Source organism: Sinocyclocheilus anshuiensis, unplaced genomic scaffold (assembly GCF_001515605.1).
Source record: "Sinocyclocheilus anshuiensis isolate Anshui unplaced genomic scaffold, SAMN03320099.WGS_v1.1 scaffold94, whole genome shotgun sequence".
Lineage (NCBI taxonomy): Eukaryota > Metazoa > Chordata > Actinopteri > Cypriniformes > Cyprinidae > Sinocyclocheilus > Sinocyclocheilus anshuiensis.
Window position 1 is genome coordinate 57494 of NW_015546049.1, and position 21630 is coordinate 79123.

At 36.9% G+C, this 21630-nt stretch overlaps 1 protein-coding gene across 1 annotated transcript in view; it reads left to right on the forward strand.

The window, feature by feature from the left end:
* The window catches only part of pcca (propionyl-CoA carboxylase subunit alpha), a 56198-nt gene that overhangs the window by 31385 nt on the left and 3183 nt on the right, over window positions 1-21630 (forward strand). The window contains exons 13-21 of the mRNA XM_016500253.1: window positions 1014-1157; window positions 4043-4117; window positions 7347-7415; window positions 7510-7585; window positions 7681-7894; window positions 8977-9079; window positions 10242-10340; window positions 12042-12095; window positions 18776-18916. Of these exons, the coding sequence (XP_016355739.1) occupies window positions 1014-1157; window positions 4043-4117; window positions 7347-7415; window positions 7510-7585; window positions 7681-7894; window positions 8977-9079; window positions 10242-10340; window positions 12042-12095; window positions 18776-18916 (975 nt within the window). The remainder of the gene's footprint in view (window positions 1-1013; window positions 1158-4042; window positions 4118-7346; window positions 7416-7509; window positions 7586-7680; window positions 7895-8976; window positions 9080-10241; window positions 10341-12041; window positions 12096-18775; window positions 18917-21630) is intronic.

Below are 21630 nucleotides of genomic sequence, written 5' to 3' on the forward strand. Positions count from 1 at the left end.
TACCCACTGTATATATATATATATATATATATACATACACAGTCAAACCAAAATGTATTCAGACCCCTTCAACATTTCACACATTATTACAGTTTTACAGTTTATTCACTATAGTTTAGAAAATGGTAATAAAATATGTCAAGAAATTGAACCGTGTCAGAACAAATTCACATTGATAATGTCAGATAACACTTAAGCAAAACATGGTCAGGTCAAAGTGTCTGAATAATTTTTGGGTATAATAAGTCACAGTTTACTTTATTTTCTGTGTTTAGTTTGACTGTGTGTGTGTGTGTGTGTGTGTGTGTGTGTGTATATATATAATACATTTAACTGATCCCGCGGCCTCCTTGAAAGGGAGTGGGCCCTGGTTGGGAACTACTGGTTTAATGTGTGATGACATGATCTGCATTTAAAGAATACATTTAAAGAACATGCATGCAGACCTAACCTAATTAATACAACAGGAATGATCACGATTAGAAAATCTCAAATGTATTACCTGACACATAAAGAAGAACACAACCCAGGATGACTGTTTGGAGAGATGACTTGAAGTCATGTCCGTGCATGAGCACCACGGCTGAAAGTGTCCGAGCACATACACTATCTAGTAAGTTAGTATGTCGATCTTCATCATCATTTCACTTGCCACCTCACTAGAACCCAGAGCCACAGAGGACATCAAAGTGTCTATAAAGCTCATTAGTGTGGACCTCCAAAGGAAAACACGCAGAATGAGGAAGGGTAGCATGGGCAGGAAAAGGGTTTAATATTTCCGCTCAGGGTTAATGACTAGTTGTTAGCGGTGCTGTCTGGTTAACGAGAGTCTCTTAAACAACTATGTAGTGTTTGAGTGTGTTTGGTGGGAGGTAATTTGTTGCCTTTTAATTCTGATGATAGATTCCAATTTTTGCTTATTTAAGTAAAATGAGATTGACACTGCGTTTACAGTTACGTTTGTAGACAGTTGTTCATGTCATAGGATGTTAGTGACTATGTCTTTCTCTCAGGTGGAGCATCCTATCACTGAGTGCATCACAGGACTGGATCTGGTGCAGCAGATGATCCTCATCGCAAAGGGCTACAAACTCCAGCAAAAACAGTCTGACATACCCATAAATGGCTGGGCCATCGAGAGCAGAGTCTATGCTGAGGTAAACCAACAAGCAATCAATACAGTGACTAAAGTTCTTAGTACTTCTCAGATCAGTGATGGGTCAATATTTCAAAATATTTTTTACAAAATGTTTTTCAAATATCTTGTCACTTGGGTTATTATTGTACAAAATGTAATTTTAGCAATTTTGCACATTGTTCATTTGTGATTTATTTAATTTACTTTTTTTTTTAAATATAATTGTATAAAATTCGATAAATGGTTGATTTAGGTGCAATCTTACTTGCAGCATTATCCTTGCCTGTGAATCCCTTTTTGTGCAAAGCAATGATGACGGCACATGTTTCCTTGCAGGTAACCATGGTTAACAGAAGAAGAACAATGATTTCAAGCACCACCCTCCTTTTAAAGCTTCCAGTCTGTTATTCTTACTCAGTCAGCATGACGGAGTGATCTCTAGCCTTGTCCTCGTCAACACTCTCACCTGTGTTAACGAGAGAATCACTGACATGATGTCAACTGGTCCTTTTGTGGCAGGGCCGAAATGCAGTGGAAATGTTTTTTTGGGGGGGGGGGATTAAGTTCATTTTCATGGCAAAGAGAGACTTTGCAATTAATTGCAATTCATCTGATCACTCTTCATAACATTCTGGATTATATGCAAATTGCCATCATAAAAACTGAGGCAGCAGACATTGTGAAAATTAATATTTGTGTCATTCTCAAAACTTTTGGCCATGGCTGTAGTCTTTATGCACCACTCTGAGTACTTTTTTCACGGCTTATTGCGTATTAAAGTCGCCATGAAATCAAAATGTACAATTCTTATTTTATATGTAATATTGTACTGTTTATTATAAATGATTTATCTGTGCACTTCATTATTTTTTAAAAATTAATGTGCTCTCATAATCTTTAATCAAATACGTTAACCTTCCCTCCCCCCTCGAAACGACTTCTCTTCTCTTCCTGTCATGTGCTATGGCGTGAGGGCAGGGCTATCTTGGTCTGTCTCGTTTCTGCCTTCATTTTGTTAGCAACGCCCAACTTCCAACAATCCAATCAATTCCTTCATTTTTTCTCATTTCAGTAGCCGGTTCACTCGGATATACGTCACAATAGGAAAAAAAGGACAATCTCAACTTCCGTTTCATGCCGACTTGAAATCTTTTTAGCAATGTGCGCATCCCGCTCTTTATTTTTTCATTCATGCATGTTTCTTTACAACTCTAAAGTGTCAATAACTTTGAGCAGTTCTGTGCTAAGCAGATATGTTTACATACACAATATAAATCATATAGCAAAATCTCTAACGATAGACACTTTATACCGTCACTGCATTATATATATATATATATATATATATATATATATACACAGAATATATATATATATATATATATATATATATAGAAAAAAAATGCAAATAATTGTATAATTATTTCTATATATATTTAAATATACCCTCCCGTTCAAAAGTTTGGGGTCATTAAGATATTAATGCTTTTATTTAGCAAAAATTGATTAATTTGATCAAAGAAGACAGAAAAGACATTTTAAAAATGTTACAAAAGATTTCTATTTCAAATAAATGCTGTTTTTAACTCTCTATCATCAAATATATGAATAAAAAATAATGATTAAATGTTTCAAAAAATAAAATGTATCACAAGCAGCACAACTGTTTTCAGCATTGATAAAAATAAATGTTTCTTGAGCAGCAAATCATAAAATGATTTCTGAAGGATCATGTGACACTGACTGGAGTAATGGCTGCTGAAAATTCAGCTTTGCATCACAGGAATAAATTAATAGTTATTTTTAATTGTAATAGTATTTCACAATATTACAGGGTTTTTTTTCTGTGCTTTTGATCAAACAGACGCAGCCTTTGGGAGAATAAAGTCTTACCAATCCCAAATGCTGGAACAGTAGTGTACACAAAGTCCTGGGCAAAAAAAAATTATATGCACATGATATGCTTCACAAAATTTGTTTTTAGACCGTTATTTACATTTTTGTGCTAGTGCAAAATATAAATTTGACTACAGCAGGAATATATACTACAATGGGATGTTGGTATGGAGGTATGACGAGATCTGATCTCGCTATCATTGAGTCTGTGATTACATCTGATAAATTCTGTAAAGAACATACCCAGGTGACATTTCAGCCCAGAATAAATAAGGGAAAAAAATACATTGTTTCACATAAGTGGTCTTAAAATGGAATTCATTGACTTCATGTGTCATTATTTTCATGATCATTAAGGTTCAGACATTTTTTTGTCTGTTTATGGGGTGAAATCGGATGATCTCATGATCTGGACATGTAATTGACCGATTTGGACACATGTTTGTTTTTTATCTTGAGTAGGTCCGGTCCTGTTAAATGATATGTCTTCATGAAGATGGATTATCCCGCCATAAAATGACATTGAATGCTTTAATGTTCAACTTTGAGATGATTTTCCTTTGCGTTTTGGTTTAAGTGGGATGCACAGCATTTTCACTCCTTCAAGAGATCTGCTTAATCCTGGACTCATCTTAATCTGTGTCTAACAACCGGTCTTTTGTGTGCTCAGGATTATTATAGTCAGACATTTTAATAAGCCTGAATAACACCTAATCAGATGATGAGAATATTGAGTTCATCTATATTTAGTGAACTGGCTCCAGCCCAGTGTGGGTCTTGTGTCTCATCTCATCATGTTAAAATGTGCCCGCATGACCCAGTCTGGATGGCAGAAGAGTTTATGCCCACCAAAGAGGAGAGAAACCACATAGGCCATCTTAACTCAGCTTATCTGAGCCACAGTTTGAATCGAGTTAAGACAAACTTTAAGGACAGACGCTTGACCTCTTGTTTCCTGTGTTTTATTTGAGAACTAATATTTCCTCTCTTTATCTCTCTCTTTTTCAGGATCCGTACAAATCATTTGGTCTCCCATCCATCGGCCGGCTGTCACAGTACCAGGAGCCACTCGACCTGCCCAATGTTAGTACACAGATCTGTTTAGCCCGTTTGTTTTTTCCTGTTCTCTTGTGCGTGTGTAGTAGAGACTGGGAACAGCTTGAATCACAACCTACTAGAGTGATGATGACACGTATTTAAAAGTGTGATCGCTTGACATTATAAACTATAATTGGTATGATTTTAGGTATATTTGTTTCCTTTTAATCCTTTGAATGTAAATCGTATTTATTTGATCTCTGTTTGTTTTAAAAGTTAACATGAGTTACAGATATTTACAGTGTAACTGGTAACTAGTATACAAGGGTCTAGGTTGCAAGATTGGGGCTAATTGTAGCACTGTATTCTAGTTTATTTTGCCAAAAACCAACATTTGTCCTAAATCAAGCCATATAAAGTTAAAACTATAATATCATTAAACAAAGTTAATATATTATTACTTTAATGTTTGTTTTACTTTCTATTTGAGTTGTAGTAGACAACATTTTATTGGGGCAATATTGTAACATTCTGATTTCTATATAATAAGGCCTTTTAATTGTAATAATAATAATTCTATTTGATAGACAACATTTTATTGGGGCAATATTGTAACATTCTGATTTCTATATAATAAGGCCTTTGGCCTTTTATAATAATAATAATAGTTTATATATATATATATATATATATATATATAAATATATATATAGAGATAGATAGATATGGTATTTTAAGTAAAAACATTTTAAGGTTTTTGTAGTTAACCCTGATTCACACAACTTACAGGTATTTTCCCTAAACTTTGAGTGCTAATATGATACTGTAATAGTCAAGTTGACATATTTAGGAAAAAACATGTATTCTTTGGTGAGAATAGCTACAGGTGGCTGACAAAGGATTAAAATGGGATATATTACTGCTACTGGCCATTTTACTGTGAAGTGCACAAAAGGACTTTACTCTTTTTAAAGATCCTGCTGTAACAAACTAGAGGGTTGTTTTATGTGGTTTATAATAGTAGCCCATAAGGACGAATCCACGATCACAGATAGCAGCCCAGATCCGAAGCTGCCTTTTATTCAACAAGTTCTTTCTCTCCCTCTCACCCACTCTGAAAGAATGAATGGAAACAATCAGCTTGAAGAGCAACAGACCAGTAACACAAAACCCTTTACAGTATAAACACAGGGACACTGTCCAAACTTGAGCTCTGTTCAGAGCTGAGCAGGCTTTGACTGCCATAATCTGCAGTGTAAATCTGCAGCCACTGCCTGTCTAGTCTCTGTCTGGGTTCCATGCTCTCAGACAAAAGCTCCGGACACCTTGCCCACTAACAAAGGGGTCGATGCCACTCTCCGCTAATTGAAGCGGACAAGGCTTGCTGATGGGGCCTTTTTGAGCAATTGAACTTGGTGAATGCTTCTTTGGGATCTGATGAAACACGGACAGTTGATTTGACTTCAAAAGCAGACTCCAGCAGGCACTCAGAGGAACTGATAATCAAAAATGGTCCCATGTTCAGGGAATAAAATATGTAGTTGAATGCTTTGAATAAAAAAGACTGCATGCCAAATGAATAATGTAAATAAAAAACACAGTCTGTCACGACTTATTGCAGTGAGAAGCTGGTCAGACTCAGTAGTCCTTATCAATAAAACTACAAAACATCAACATTAGTCTACCCTTACGAAAAATAAGTTTATTCAAGTGTGCTATTAGTATACTTCTTTTAAACTAAAAATAGGAAAGTATACTTTGTCTACTTTTTATGTACTTCTCAGAAATATACTTAAAATGACATTTAATATACTTGACTTATACTTAGAAAAAGTCTAAATATATTTGAGCTATACTTGTGTTCCTAGAATCCGTGTTTTCATTGTTATACTGTAGGGGGCGCTAGTACACATCTTCTGTACAGAATTTCCAAAAAACACAAGTGAAGAAGAAACCGAAACAACAGATGCTTCCACATGTATTCTAACACGATCATCAGACATAAAACAGTATCAAAACTGTGTAACGTTATGGAATAGTGAATAAAATGTCGACCGATGAAGAGGTAATAACTATCAAGCTTTGGGGTTTTGTTCGACTTTATCTACGTTTTGATTATCATTCTGAATCCAATTCATAGTCTTTTTTCAGCTTTTTGTTCAAAATGTTGTTTATTTCTTTATTTTTTATTTATGAAACTTATCCACATTCAAGTGTTTAAAAAAAAGAGCTTGATGGGGCGATGTGGAATGAAAAAGTTTTTCAGGAGTCGCGGCAATAGAGGCGGCGCAACTATAACGACATTTGAATAATCCCGCCCACTCTAAAGCGGTACTGAACTGCAGTGGAAACGCAAACCGAGCCGAGCCGTGCCGTGTCGTACCATACTGAGTCGTGCCGAGCCGAGTCGTACCACGCAGTGGAAAAGCGCCATAAGGCACACCTGTGCAATAATCATGCTGTCTAATCAGCATCTTGATATGCCACACCTGTGAGGTGGATGGATTATCTCGGCAAAGGAGAAGTGCTCACTAACACCGATTTAGACAGATTTGTGAACAATATTTGAGAGAAATAGGCCTTTTGTGTACATAGAAAAAGTCTTAGATCTTTGAGTTCAGCTCATGAAAAATGGGGGCAAAAACAAAAGTGTTGCGTTTATAATTTTGTTCAGTGTATATGTGTGTGTGTGTGTGATTCAAAATATGACCGATTATTATTATTATTAAGTTGTCTGTGAGCTAAGGACAAATGGAAAAAAAAATGCCTCCAGTCCTCTTTACTGTACATAATTAAGTGTTTTAGTATGTTCGATTGAGAGTAAATGTGTTTGTGTGTCAGATTCGCACATCGATCAATACAGGAAGACACGTCCTCTTCAGTGAAAGATCACTGGTTTCCGGGAGCTGCTCAGGACAGGATGAGCAAAATGTTTTGATTTCAGAAACACACACGCACAGACATACACGGATGAGGTTTAAATGTCTAAAGAAAGCAAACATCACTGAGGATATTTACAAATGATTCTTTCATTTATAGGCAGGGCCAAAAAGAGAACATTGTGTGATGTGTTCGGTGGTTATTAATAGTTTTGTGTTCCGGTGATTTTTGCCTTAAAGATTTGTTTTGAAAAATCACATGAAATGCAGGGCACGCTTTTTGTGAAGTAGGCCATATGAAAAAAAAAAAAAAGACATACTGCAAAAGCTCAAAACATTAAGTTTTTGGGAATTCGATTTTTGATGATAATAGTTATTTTGCTTTTCTTTCGAAGGTTCGAGTGGACAGTGGAATTCAAGAAGGAAGTGACATTAGTATCTACTATGATCCCATGATTTCTAAGGTAATAGAATAGTAATCCAAGACCATTTTAACAGTCTCATTTCATTTAAGCTGTCAGACTAGTCCACTGATTTATTATTGTTGACGTCGACTAGCTGGTCACGTATGGTAAAACACGAGAAGAAGCCCTGAAGAAAATGGAAGAAGCACTTGATAATTATGTTATCAGAGGTAAATTGCATAAATAAGTAGGCAGAAACATTTAAAGGTCAAAATACTTCAAATGCACAACATTTCTTGAATTTCCAGTTTTCTCATTCGCACAGGTGTGACCCATAACATTCCTCTACTGAGAGAGATCATCGTCCACCCTCGGTTTGTGTCTGGTGATATCAGCACAAAGTTTCTCCCGGAGGTGTATCCTGATGGGTTCAAAGGTCACATGTTAACAGCAGGAGAAAGACGGGAGCTGCTGGCTACGGCTGCGGCTCTTTATGTAGCAGCGCAGCTCCGATCTCAGAAGTTCCTGGGAGATCTGAGGTGAGAGACAGATGGGGCATCTGGATTACACACACTGATAAACTACGGACACTCTTGTCATTCAGTTAAACAGTAGCTCACATCACCATTTTCAAGTTCTCTATGACTATTATTAAAGGAACATTTACTCACCGTCAGGCCATCAAAGATGTAGATGAGTTTATTTGTTCATGGGAACAGATAATAAAGCGTAATAATGAATAATCCAAAAGGATCTTCTCTCCTTCCAGCTGTTTCAGACAAAGTTCCGAATATCTGCAGCAGTCCAGTATCTCTGTGTGTGTTTGTAAAAGAAAGCTTATGCTTCAGGGGCACCATGTTCCATACTTCTCCTTATATTGCTGTGTAAATCCACCTGTTACCTTTTCAAGCATTAACACAATATACCAGGTTAAATTCAAGGTTCAGACAATAACCTCCTAATGTACAAACATACAGGAAATGCGCTTGGCAGTGATCTGCTTACAATTGAAGCCCAGCAGGCAAGCGTACAGCACTGTGAATAAACATTTAGTGCTTGCAACTATCAAACTGCTTTGAAAGTATAACCACAAAAACAGAAGTTGTATTTAGCGCATTTAATGTAACAGTCTTTTAATTGTAAATTAATTGGTTGCCAGTGTTGCCCCTCAGACTCGGCCAGTGAAACAGTCATAATTATTCTTCATCTGAAAAAGGCCACCAATTTACATTTGACAAAAAAGATGCAGAGAGGCCATCTGTCTAAACATCTCTCCAGTTCCCCCCTTCTCTGTCTCTTTCTTTTCTCTTTTTTATGTGTTCCAAAAGTTATTGGTGGGGGGTGGACTTTCTCTTTGTAGTGAATGCAGCCCACCACAGTGGAAAAACACTGCATTCCTCCTAATACATTTACTTTAGGTCTCCTAGCTGTCAGTCAAACAGCCGGCATCCAGGTGGTTTGTGTGTGTGCGGGTTGGGGTTTAGTTCATCTGTAGAGGAAAGAAACTTTATAGCTGAAAATGGTTACAGTGAGAAATTTGTGATTGACTTAAATAGAGAGAAAGACAGTGTATTTGAAGCACCCATTATGACTATAAACATTCTGTGTCTGTGTGTTGCAGGGTGTCCATTGTTCCTGCAGAGAGCAGACAGTGGGAGTTGTGTGTGGAACTTGATCAAGGCGTTCACATGCTGGGAGTGTCTCGGTCTGGAAACAACTATACGGTGAGTAAAATTGTTCAAAATATTACATCTCATGTCACATCTCAGTAGGAGCTGTGGTGCAAGGCTTCATACATTAAGCAATCTTGTGTACGGTCGTGGGAGATTCAGGAGCCTGTCCCAGTGTCTTGGACCATAGACAGGGAATAGCCATTAAACCTAGATGAATGGCCAGTATATTACGTTTTATCCTATTTAATTAAATTTAATTTGGGAGTACTCTTGCAAGCATTATTTTATTTTATTTTATTTTTTATTTTTTTTTGTCAAGCCAATGCATTTTTCTGTGGCTCAGGTGGTTGATTTACAAACTTTTGTGATTCTAACAAGCTAAGATGTCAGATTTCTCGCAATTTCGACAAATATTGTCCTCATTAAGTCATAACTCAGCCTGCTTATCCAGATGATTTCTGTGTGATATGTGGTATGTTCTCTGCTTCTGTTATAGTACTCCTAGTGAGCGCTTTTGCTCCCTCGCTAACGCCCATGTTCTTTGTGGTATTTACGTTGAAATCAATCCCTCAACTCTTGAGTCTAAATCACTTTAGGATCTGTGTCTTCCTCTTCTGTTACTGAAAGACCCTCACAGAGCAGCAGCTCTCACACTTTCCCTAAGACGTCACTCACTAACTGTGTGTTTAGACACCTGTGGCCCTTCAGTCAGGGATAAAAGGAGCCTCGGGGGTTCAGGGGCCTCACCTGATCTCTGTGGACCCCTCTCTCTCTTTCTCTTACAGCTGAGGGCTGGATGTGTGTTTCTCTCCCAGAACTGCACATCAAACTGGACCCCCTGCTCCTGAGAGGGCCCAGGAGGTTCCAGTGTCCCAGCCTGCTTTGGGAATGTAACTGATTATTCAGAACTGTTGTTTAGACAAGTGTTTGAGGGCTGAGGGTAATCAGTTTGACCAGAGACACTGGTTTAAAGAAAAGACTAACATGAAACCCCCCACCTCCCCTAACAGGCATCAGGTGGATTTGGGTGCAGAAACTACTGACTGACATAACATGAGTTCAGAAACTTACATTTGATTTCTTTGTCTCGCTGTTTCTTTCATACAGATCAGCTCAGGCTTTTTCCTCTCTCACACACATAGTAGCTCAATTATAACACAGACTTTTGTTGTCCTCCGTCTAACTCCTACCGTGTGTGTGTTTGTTGGTTTAGGTGGAGATAGATGGAGAGAAGGTTGAAGTGTCTGGAGAATGGAACTTGGCCTCAGCATTGCTGCCCATCACCATCAACGGCAAACACAGGAATCTCCAGGTTTACAAACACACATATGCATATGCAGGGAATAATTGAAAGATTATGATGAATTATTGATAAGTAATGCACCTGAGGTGATGTATTTACAACCGCGGTGTAAATATTATTTTTGCAACTGTCCAATCAATCCAGCTGTCTAGAGGCCACATAAGCCCAGGGTGGTTCTGGTCCACCCAGATTGCTGACCGGTCCACTCAATCAATCAGAGCTGCCAGAATATACTAACGATGTGGCAATAAAACCGCAAAATAACCACATCTGTTGTGTATATATAGTTTGTAAAGTGTATTTTTTTACAAATGTATACCCTTTTTTTTTTTTTTTTTTTTTTTGCTGATCTGCTCTCGAGATTTGCGACTGCTGCTTTTAATGAACGCAATGTGTGGAATCATTATCGGGTTATTATAAAGATTGCTGTTAAATGTCACATTTTTATTACTTAACTGCCAAGAGAATGGAGGTGAACAACCACAGTGTTGAGCTTGCTCGCATGTAGCATCGCTCAGTTATTGTAGTGAATCGATTAATCCCAAATGCTCCTTCTTCTGTCATATGTAGCTTTAGAAAGTTTGATTGATTCTAGTGAATGGTTTTGTTCTAAACAGACTTCTAAACTAAGAAAAGTCTAATTCATTCTACTGAATTAATTTGTCCTACACAGGCTCGTTTATCTTTGGAAAGCCTAATTTATTCTGTTGAATTGCTGTGTTCAAATGGTTCTTGTAAATGTCCAAAAAGATTGAGCATTCCGAGTCCCTACATGGGATTTCATGTCTGTTTTAATATCATTTTGTCTTTAACTATGAAGCTATAAAAATTAGGGAGTATTTTTAAATTCTTTTTTTTTTTTTTTGCATTTATATTTAGTATAAATGTATCCTTTTTAGTTTGATGTTGTAAACTTAATTGGGATTGTTCATTCACTAGATAAGCCCATAATATTATTGGATAGAGGCACAGAACAGAGGACCACACTATTGCACAAACATCTGTCAACTTGGAGATTACTGGCCTCGCCACTGATCCAGAGTCAGTTATTCAGTTTATTACACAGCTCTTTGGAGTTTTTGATTCTGATTGATCAACTGCATTGTGATTTTTTTTTCGCTATAAATTGACTAGCGTCCCAGACAAAATCAATGTCAAGTATTTTTTTTAAATAAAATTAAAAATTATTCATTTTATGTAAAATAAACCCCTTCAAGGAAATGACATACTTTTTAAAAAAAATTTTTTTTTTTACAGCATTTTTAAATGTAATATTAATAATGTATAAACAGTTATTTTATTTTTGATTAACAATGTAGTAACTTTATTATAATAGAATGCGTCATGATGAGTGTGTTTATTTGTATTTTACAACTGCTTAAAAAATACTCATCCAAACAGAATTTAGAGTTGGAACTATTTGTATATTTATCCCTTATATACTATTTACATTTGTCCCTTACTTATACTACAGTTACCTATATGTTCTTTGCCCCTAAAAACCTGTTGTGTGTAGAACTATTTTCTTATGGCACCTATATGCAGCTGTAATGAGGTCAGCAAACCAGCTGTGTATTTTAATAAAATGAATCGATACACTAGAAACATGTTGGCCAGTCAGAACGAAGAATTCACCATAGCTGTGATATAAGCACAACCCCGGTATACATTAACACACATTATGTTTTACTGTTTTGTCTCTAAATGCAGTGTCTGTTGCGGACAGCAGCTGGAGAAATCACCCTGCAGTATCTGGGCACTTCAGTAAGTCTTTAAACAAGCACCTCAAGCATGAACTATATGTCAGTGGTTCTCAACTGGTTTTACTTCAAAAGCCAGATTATGGAGATGGTGGCCTAGCACAGTAGCAAAATGTATCATATTAAAGTTAATCAAAATGTTCTTCAATTATAGCATTGGAATGTTTTATTTAGCTTATGTATTATTTATTAAGCATATAATTGTCCACAGCACAAATGTTCATCCTCGCTTTAAATTAACTCGCCTTTAATTTCAGACATGGTCATATTTTCTTTTATCTCGCATACTTTTTGTTCATGTTTTTTTCAGTGTATAACGGATGAGGGTCCTTTTTAAGGATGAGCATGCCAAACCCATGCCAAAATACTGCAGAGTTTGGCTGAACAAACAACCTCGGATGACAAAAAACTATTTGGGCAATAATGAACAAAGTACTCTTCTTTTAAAATTGAATAAGCATTTTTAAATTTTTTTTACCCAAGCCATTCATGATTATATGATTTTATTTGTATTATTATAGTTTTTTCATGTTGTCCAAGACCCTGTCAGAAACCTTTTTTTTTTTTGTCTGTGACCCTTCAGTTGAGAACCATTGCTAATATGAATGTTTTCAAAGACCGTTCTAGTCTCCGATGTTTCTGTTAGTTATCGGTCTGTAGTTCATCCTCAAGTATTGCTTGTGTGAATCGTTCAGTAGCTGATAAGTACGATAATGACTGAAGTCACACCAAGGATAATAGCTATAATGGAAAAAGATACCGTTTTAATAATCGTTCTAATTAGGGAATAGTGAAGTCCACACCACAGCTATAATGATAAAGACACGGAGAAATAATAGCGTTTCGGAACCATTTTTTGTAAAGTATTTCATAATAATTTAAATGTATATTATAATAACAATTATAAAACGGATAGTTCCGGTCCTTGATTCTGATTGGTTGAGCCTCGTTCGAAGCTGTTGTAAATTACTCTACAAACATACACCTTTGTTGACTTTGTCTGTTGCTTGGCAACCACTTTGTTGCAACCACAACTGTTTCTGAGGAACTACATTGTTTGGTGGAAGAATACTGTTTTTATTAATATCATTACACTTTATTTGCTTTGTTTTATTTTGTGAAACCTAACTACGTATATGGAATAACCATTTTATAAAAGCAATAAGCTCCGTGAAGCTGTGGTTTACAGTGAATTTATAACAGCTAAGGGGGTTTTAGGCACCCCGCTTTGCGTCCTGCCTAACAATGCCCCTTAGCTGTTATAAATTCACTGTAAACCACGGCTTCTTGGTGCTTATTGCTTTATAATAATAATTCTCTTTTCAAACTTGGGAAGATGGTTGGCACATGTTCGATTTTCAAATGCACGTTATAAGCAACTCAAACTCATAGCACTTGCATAGATGGAGTTCATGTGGAGCAGCATTTGCTGCAAACAAAGACACTGAAAACACTGTTATCATGAGTTATAAATTCATAAATCATGAATTATATAATTGCAACACAGTCTTTGTGTTAAACCATATCACGTTCTCAGGCATTGTTAGAATTAATAAAAAAGTTACTGGCCAACTGGCGAGAAACACTGTTTCATATACTCACCAACGCTGATTTTACTGACATTTGGTGCTTGGTGAGTGTTCGTTTTAGGCTCTGGTTATAGTTATTGTTTTTGTTGGTCCATGAGCACTTTATGGTGTTTTTCTGTGTACCTCATGCTGGGTGATATATGCTATATAATGTCACTCACAGGAGCGTGTATCCTGTCTTAACACTCCAGTCGATCTGCCAAACACGCAAACACACAGACTCTCACACTCAGTGTGTTCAAAACAAAGCACAGGTGTCTCAATCCAACTACAAATCAACCCAAGCCGTCCCGTCTTTGTTTACCCAAAGCCACCTAAAGAAATCAGCATCGGCGAATCACCAGTTTAAACAAGCAAACAGGGTTAAAAACACAGTAACTCTGTAAAAGAAGAGGAAATGCCGGCTTCCAGACTGCACATGCGTGTGCTTCATGGGGGGTCTCTGCTTCAAAGATCTTCTGAGGGGGTTTGTTTCAAAGTTTCCCTGGGGTCATGGCTATTATGGGATGCCTTCCGTTCATTCTGTGTTAACGGGACAGTGGGGCTGTGGTCGTCAGCGCTTGTCTGTTTCTCCATCATGTCCAGCAGAAACCAGAGTTTAACAGTTTTCAGAGTTTCCTCATGCCAGACAAGTAATATAGATGTATCTTCTCAGGAATGGCACTCAGAAATGCTGTGAGACCATTAGTAGAGCACCTCAAGCCTCAAAGCACCTTCCCTAACCTACTTCATGAGTAAAAATTCATTAGTGAGTACCAGAAACAGTATCATGCCTTTATCCTTACTATAAATAATCAAAACTTGATCTTGACCTTATAGGCTGCATCCCAAATGTGCATATTGTCCATCTCTAAATGGCATGCGAGATTAGGATTAGTGTGTCCCAAATCAAGGTGCATTGAAAATTATGTCAATGGTGCCAGGATGGTATAATATTTCTGGTAGATTTTTGACGTGTGCATATTTGCATGCTTTACGGGCCAATATCAACCACAACCCCTTGCTCTAGAATGGAGCATGATTTTGTGACCGTTCACTTTACATTTCTTCAATGTGTGTAGAAAGCCTGCATGTGACAGCTGTGCAGACCTTGTGCATTCTGGCAGTCGGTTTATTAAAGTATTCAGGTACAGTCTCATTTCATGTTTTCTGCAGCGCTTCCCATAGGTGTGATTGGCTTGTAGCAGACTTCGCGAACCTTGCAGATGAACACCTCAAACTGTGATTCATCTGACCTTAATAATTCCAGTCCATCTATAATATCTGTCAGTAGCAGATGTGGCATTTTCTTTGAAACTTAGAAGCCTAAGTCTTCACTTCAGTGTTGCAGGTTATACTTGGAATAGCCTTAGTTTCTCAAAACAGAGTATGGACTGAAGTGTTTGTAAAGAAATGCTGCTTTTTGGTCATTTTTAAAATCGAAATTTGATTCACAAGTGTACAGGGACTTTAGTGCACTCAATGCTTTAGCAGCTGAAAAAAAGACACTTTATTGCAGTCTCCAGTCTCCACACATCATTATGCAGCGCAACTATGTTCAACTGTGCTGATAATAAGAATGTTTCTCGAGTACCAATTCAGTACGTAAGAATGATTTCTTAAGGATTATGTAACAGTGTTACTGAAGTAATGAATGCTGTAAATGGGGCTTTTTGTCATCACAGATTACAGATCTGCCATATCCAAAGTTTCTGCAGTTTAAAATTCATGTTTCAGAATTGTTAATTCCCCTTTTTACTCAAATTGTTATACTGGCAATATGCCCCATGTTTGGGGACAGTAAAAAATGAATAGTTTAAGAATGCATTAAATTGATCAAAAATGGCAGTAAAGACATTTTAAATAAAAATGTTTTCATCAAAAAAAAATAAAAATTAATGGTTTCTACAAAAATATGAAGCAGCACAACTGTTTTCAACATTAATAATAAGAAATTTTTCATGATCAGCAATTCAGCATGTTAGAATGATTTCTGAAGGATCATGTGACACTGAAGACTGCTCACAATATTCCTGTTTTTACTGTATTTTTGATCAAATAAATGCAGTCATGGTGACTGAATCAAATTATTTAAAACATCTAGCTGACCCCAAATTGTATTTTAATTGATTGGTAATGTAATTTGTAATGATAAATAACTATTTTATAATATATTTTAAATTAAAATAATCATATATTTTATATTTCTATATTTTAAGTTCAAATACCCAACTGTGTTGTGGTTCTTCTAAGCACATGCTGGCAACCACTAAATATTTCAGTTGTGACTTCACCTTGTTGCTCAGAGATTGAGTGATTTGACCCCGGACACAGAATCATCGCCCTTCATTACCGTGTGTGACCTGAGTTTAACACACATGATGTAAGGCTTCCTTAGTTGAATTACTGGAAAGCAGACATATTCCCTTCAGAGATCTACCCAGTGATTAATGAGTGAGCCACCTTTTCCTTTCTGCTAAATATAGCACAGAAATTACATCATCACTAATATACAAGGGGGTCTTCACAATGACACGCTGGTCAGGAAGTACCAGTGAGGGTGGGAAACCTGTAGGGTTTGTTTACACTTGTCGTTTGGTTCTCTTGGTTCTTTTGGTCCGGACCAAAAAAGAAATTGATCCATTTATTCCCGGTTCACTTAGCGTTCACACTGTCATTTTTAACACTGAACCTAAAAATACAAAACAAAAGGCACAAGGATACAGCCACAACCTGATTGGACAGCTTTTATGACATATATTTTGCGACAGAACTTACCGAACATCCAAAACAATGCTGTGTGCTGGGCTAAATATGCTTGTTGGATGCGTGTACATATGGTGGTATTTTTACCAGCTTATAACTTTCAAAGAGCTTGGCGCTTATAAAATGTGTAAAAGAGTCGAAACGGTGCCAGAAATTGGCAGAATTGCTGCACACATGGAGATCCGCTTCAAAGAGACAGCGGTTCCGATGCCTGTACCAAACTGGCCATGAGCATGAACATGATGAGCTTGTAGTTCATAAGATAAGAGAATGTTTTTAGTTTGTTTATATGTTGTTGGTCCACGTTGCATTCATATTTCTGTCGAACTGCAGCAGTTTGTTTGGAAGTGGAAAAAGTGGGTCTTGGTCAGCTTGTTTGGTGCGCACCAAGGTTCAGATGGCAGCGTTCACACTTATTCAAATGAACCACATTAACAGAGCAGTCGCACCACAGTCCATTGTCCACCAAGTATGAACACACACCCATAAAAAAGTTTTCAGAAACTTTTTATATATAATTTATGAAGCTTTTTCTGAGCATTTGAGCTCTGTAAATGATGCTGTGAAAATGGTGTGGAGGTATGACCCCTATTGTATGCAAATATCCATCTCACAACACGCTCACCCCTCCATCCTGTAGTGTCGGTGCCCTGTTCTTTTTGCGACTGTATTAATTAGCTCTTCATTTGCTCTGCAGGCTGTTATGAGCTAATGGCTCTCCATTAGTGTCTGTATGGAGAGCAGGGGGCGGATGCACTTGGCATACTGCTGCTGCTGTGAGAGGGAGAGAGAGGTTGTGTGTGTTGGCGTTGGTAATCATTAAATTGACAAAACTGCTTTTCATTCACTGAGCAGTGCGGAGGGCCAGGCTTCACTCGTCTGTTAATTGAATTAGACTGGCCACTGACAGAGCCTTTCATCTGTCTGAGACACACAAAGCAAAATAAACCGTTAGCTGCCCAGCATGTGACCGGATACAGATTTGTGCTGCCATCTAAAGGTGAAGATGGGAAGCTATGGAGAAAATCATGGTTTCACACGAGTAAAATGCACTCTCAAACCATGTCTTAGCTATTTGTTGTGAGCTGTGACATAAAAATGGAGTCTTCAAAAAAAGAACTGGGAACTGGTGAAACATCTGCTATAATATAATTAAATATTGGCCATACCATTCAGAAGTTTGTGGTCAGTAAGATTTTATTATTATTATTATACATTTTTTTTGTATTTAATACTTTCAGCAGACACATCAAATGAATCGAATATGCCAGTAAAGACAAAAATCTTAAATAGACAAAAAAATTAAAAATTAAATAGAAATTTTGAAACATTTATTCATCAAAGAATCCTGACAAAAATCTATCAAATTATTATACATTTTCAACATAGGTAATGAAAAGAAATGTTTCTTGAGTAGCACATCAGTGTATTAGAATGATTTCTGAAGGATCATGTGACACCGATGACTGGAGTAATGATGCGGAAACTTCAGCTTTGCATCAAATCAATAAATTACATTTTACATTATATTTACATGGATAATAGTTGTTTTAAACTGTAATAATATTTCACAATATTACTGTTTTTACTCTAGTTTGATCAAATAAATTCAGCCTTGGTGAACAGAAGAGACCTCTTTCAAACCTCTAGTGTGTGTTTTTTGCAAAACTGCATTCAGAATACACAACTCATTTTGAATGGCCGTCAATGAAAAGATGCAGTTACAGCATCTAACATCAGGGACTAATGGGGTCATTATAACCAAATAAACCATCACACTTTATCTTTTACATACTAAACACAAAAATGACAAGAACTGGTGAAAATCAGCAGATCCAAACAGAAGGATGCCTGATGAGTGTGTCTGGAAACTAAAGTCATGTTTATAAAACACTCAGATGTTACAATGAGCACTTCAGAAGATGAATTACTCATGTGGGTTTACCAAAATGTATGAGATTTTAAAAATTAGTCAAAGGCAGTTAAGGCAAGAAAATGAAATATACATGGGCACAAAGCATGGGTACGTTCTGCAGCATTTCCAAGTATCTGAAAGCCCTGCAAGCAAGTAATTTTCCATAATTTTCTTGGATGTGCAATCTTCTGTGATATTATGGGCTATTATTGAATTATCATTGATCTTGGTCTGAATAAGATATAATGTGCACTAGACTTTATATTGTTAAAAAAAATTTAATCTAAAAAACATTTGGGGGAAATGTGGGTTTGATGTTCTTTTGGGTCTTTCTTTTGGAGTGTCTCATTAATTTTTTTTTTTTTGTATCATCATAGTATTCTGTATTTAATTGAGGTATCTGTGTAACCGTTTCTCTGTGTTTCATGTGTTCAGTTTAAGTTGCGTGTGCTGAGTAAACTGGCAGCATATCTCAGTAAGCACATGCCAGAGAAGATTCCAGAAGACACCAGTAGTATCCTCCGCTCTCCCATGCCAGGATCTGTGGTGGCTGTGTCCGTTAAACCAGGAGATAATGTAAGTCACTTACTGGAAAATCAGTAGAACTATATTTCTCCCCATTTCCCTGTTTAACAAATGGATTCACATTTAATTTGGATTGTTCAAAGGGTGAAATATTAAGGAAGCTGACCCCTAAATATTTCACACAAAAACAGTGAGATATTAGTCAAATGCCAGTCACTTAGAAAAACGATGTGAAAGAGTATATTGATATTAGCAATAAATGTAGTATGTAAGTACACTTTATCTTGTGTTAGTTCATAGAGTAATAGTTCACCAAGAAATGAAAATCCTGTCATTATTTACTCACCATTACCTTCATGCAGCAAAAAAGTACATGTGGCTTGTGTATCGTTTTCCTAGTTCTCAGATCAATTTTGCTTAAAAAAAATAATAATAATAAAAAAGAAGCCTAATATTGGAGCAGTTGAACAGTAAAAATGCCCCTTTTACATTGGTGTAAATTGGAAAATTGGAAAATTTCCGCCACCCACTGGACTGGAGTATGAAGCACTAGATGGCACACAAAAAACTTAAACACATAGGGATGAATAGCAAAAGTTTGAAGTTTCCAGTGAAATCTGCCTGGACAATTCTAAAATGTAAATAATTATAGGTTTACAGTTGTGATCCATGATAAGGCAAAAACACAATTTGAAAGGTGGATTTATGATGTACTCGCTCATTATTAAAAAAAAATAGTTCACCCAGAAATGAAAATTTGCTGAAAATGCTCTCACCCTCAGACCATCCAAGATGTTGTTTGTTTCTTCATGGGAACAGATTTGGAGAAATTTAGCATTTTATCACTTGCTCACCAATGGATCCTGCAGTGAATGGGTGCCGTCAGAATGAGAGTCCAAACAGCTGATAAAAACATCACAATAATCCACACGACTCCGGTCCATCAAATTAATACCCTATGAAGAGAAAAGCTGTGTGTTTATAAGTAACAAACTCAAAAGTAATTTTGACCAAAACCAATTACATGGTGTAGCTTTAAATACTGGGTTGTTTTTCAAACTTCCAACCAGGTGTTCATTAATTGATCTCCTTTTGTGCTCCACAGAACAAAGAAAGTCATACAAGTTTAAAATGACGAGTAAATGAGGACGGAATTTCTGTTTCGAATGAACTATGGCTTTAAATAACATGATTTGCATTAGGATGACATCATCTGTAAAGCTGACTGTGCACTTCAGTATGACAAAATGTCTGTGTGTGTGTGTGCGTGTGCGTGTGCATGCGTGCGTGCGTGGGTGTTGCTGTCAAACTTGAATTGAATGTGTCCTGATTGTTAATGACTTATATGTAATGCACAGACCGACTGGCTCCGGCTAATACATCTGAGCCCTTCCAGTAAAACATCTCATTCACTCAGCAGCGTCTCACACACACACAAGAGCACTGCAATGAAGAGCTCTCACACTGATTAGTCACCACACACACACACAGCAGTGATGTTCACACCACCTGATTTCGGCACTTCTGTATAGATAAGACAGAAATGAATCCTTGTGGATGGAGGGAAATAGTAATTCCTCAGTGCTTGCTTATTTCCATAATCCATTTCCCTAATGGAGAGTTTGATAGATATAGACAGAGGTTTCTTTTATTGATTTTGCTCTCACGTTACAGTGAGCTTTTTTTTTTGCGTGTTAACTGTTATGACTCTTCTAATGCATGAGCCTTTATGAAATGATATTATAATATTCCCCTGCTCTTTGTGCTGAGGTTTTGTGTACTAGACCTGCAGAAGTCTATGAAATTATTAAAGGGGTCATATGATGCTGCTAAAAAAAACATTATTTGGTGTATTTGGTGTAATGAAATGTGTTTATGCGGTTTAAAGTTAAAAAAACACATTATTTTTGTAGCGTCTGGACCAATCAAACACACAATATATATTTTGTTAGCTATATTTAACAAATACTCTGTAACACCCCTCAGTTAACAAGCCATATGAGGACCTATGGACCCTTCCCCCGAAATGCGTAACACCCTAGGAAAGCCGAACCGGCCCCTGGTCCCCATGGCAACTAATGCTGATACCACTGGTTTTATGACCCCGAGGAATGTGAGCAGAGAGAAAATCACTGCATGTTCCATAGCAAGAGGCACAATGCACAGTAGAAATGGACTTTTCTACTAATTCATTCATAGGAAAACCTTTCTTTGAATGAACACACATATCCTTCAGGTCATTGTGTATGTTGTCTTTGATATTTTTAGACTATTTTATGCATGCTTATGATGGAACCCATTCCTGTCATCTTACATATATGTAACCCTACCATGTTTAGTATCTATGAATTAGTCTTCTGATGATCTAAACGAGAGTGTATATTATATGTTGGTACATAGGCCATATATTAGTGTCCTGAGAATCTTTAGTAATTTCGATTCAAGTTCCATATGCAAATTACCATGCTTTCACACAAAGGGTCATAAAAACTCCCCAGTATCTCAAAACTCCCACTTGGGATTCCGGCCTTTCTCATTGGACAAGCCCATCTTGAGAGGCGGGAATCTTCCGAGACCTTAAAAAGGCCTCACACCAGGGACCCGCCCAGAGTCGGTGGTTCAGTTGTATTCTGAGAAGATGAAAATGTGAGCTGCAATGCTCCAGGAAACTCTAAGTACGTGCCAGGCTTCGGCCTTGACTTTTCCATTCATCAAGATTCTCTGACACAAACTGGTTCTTTTTCATCAACCAACTTCAGCAAAGA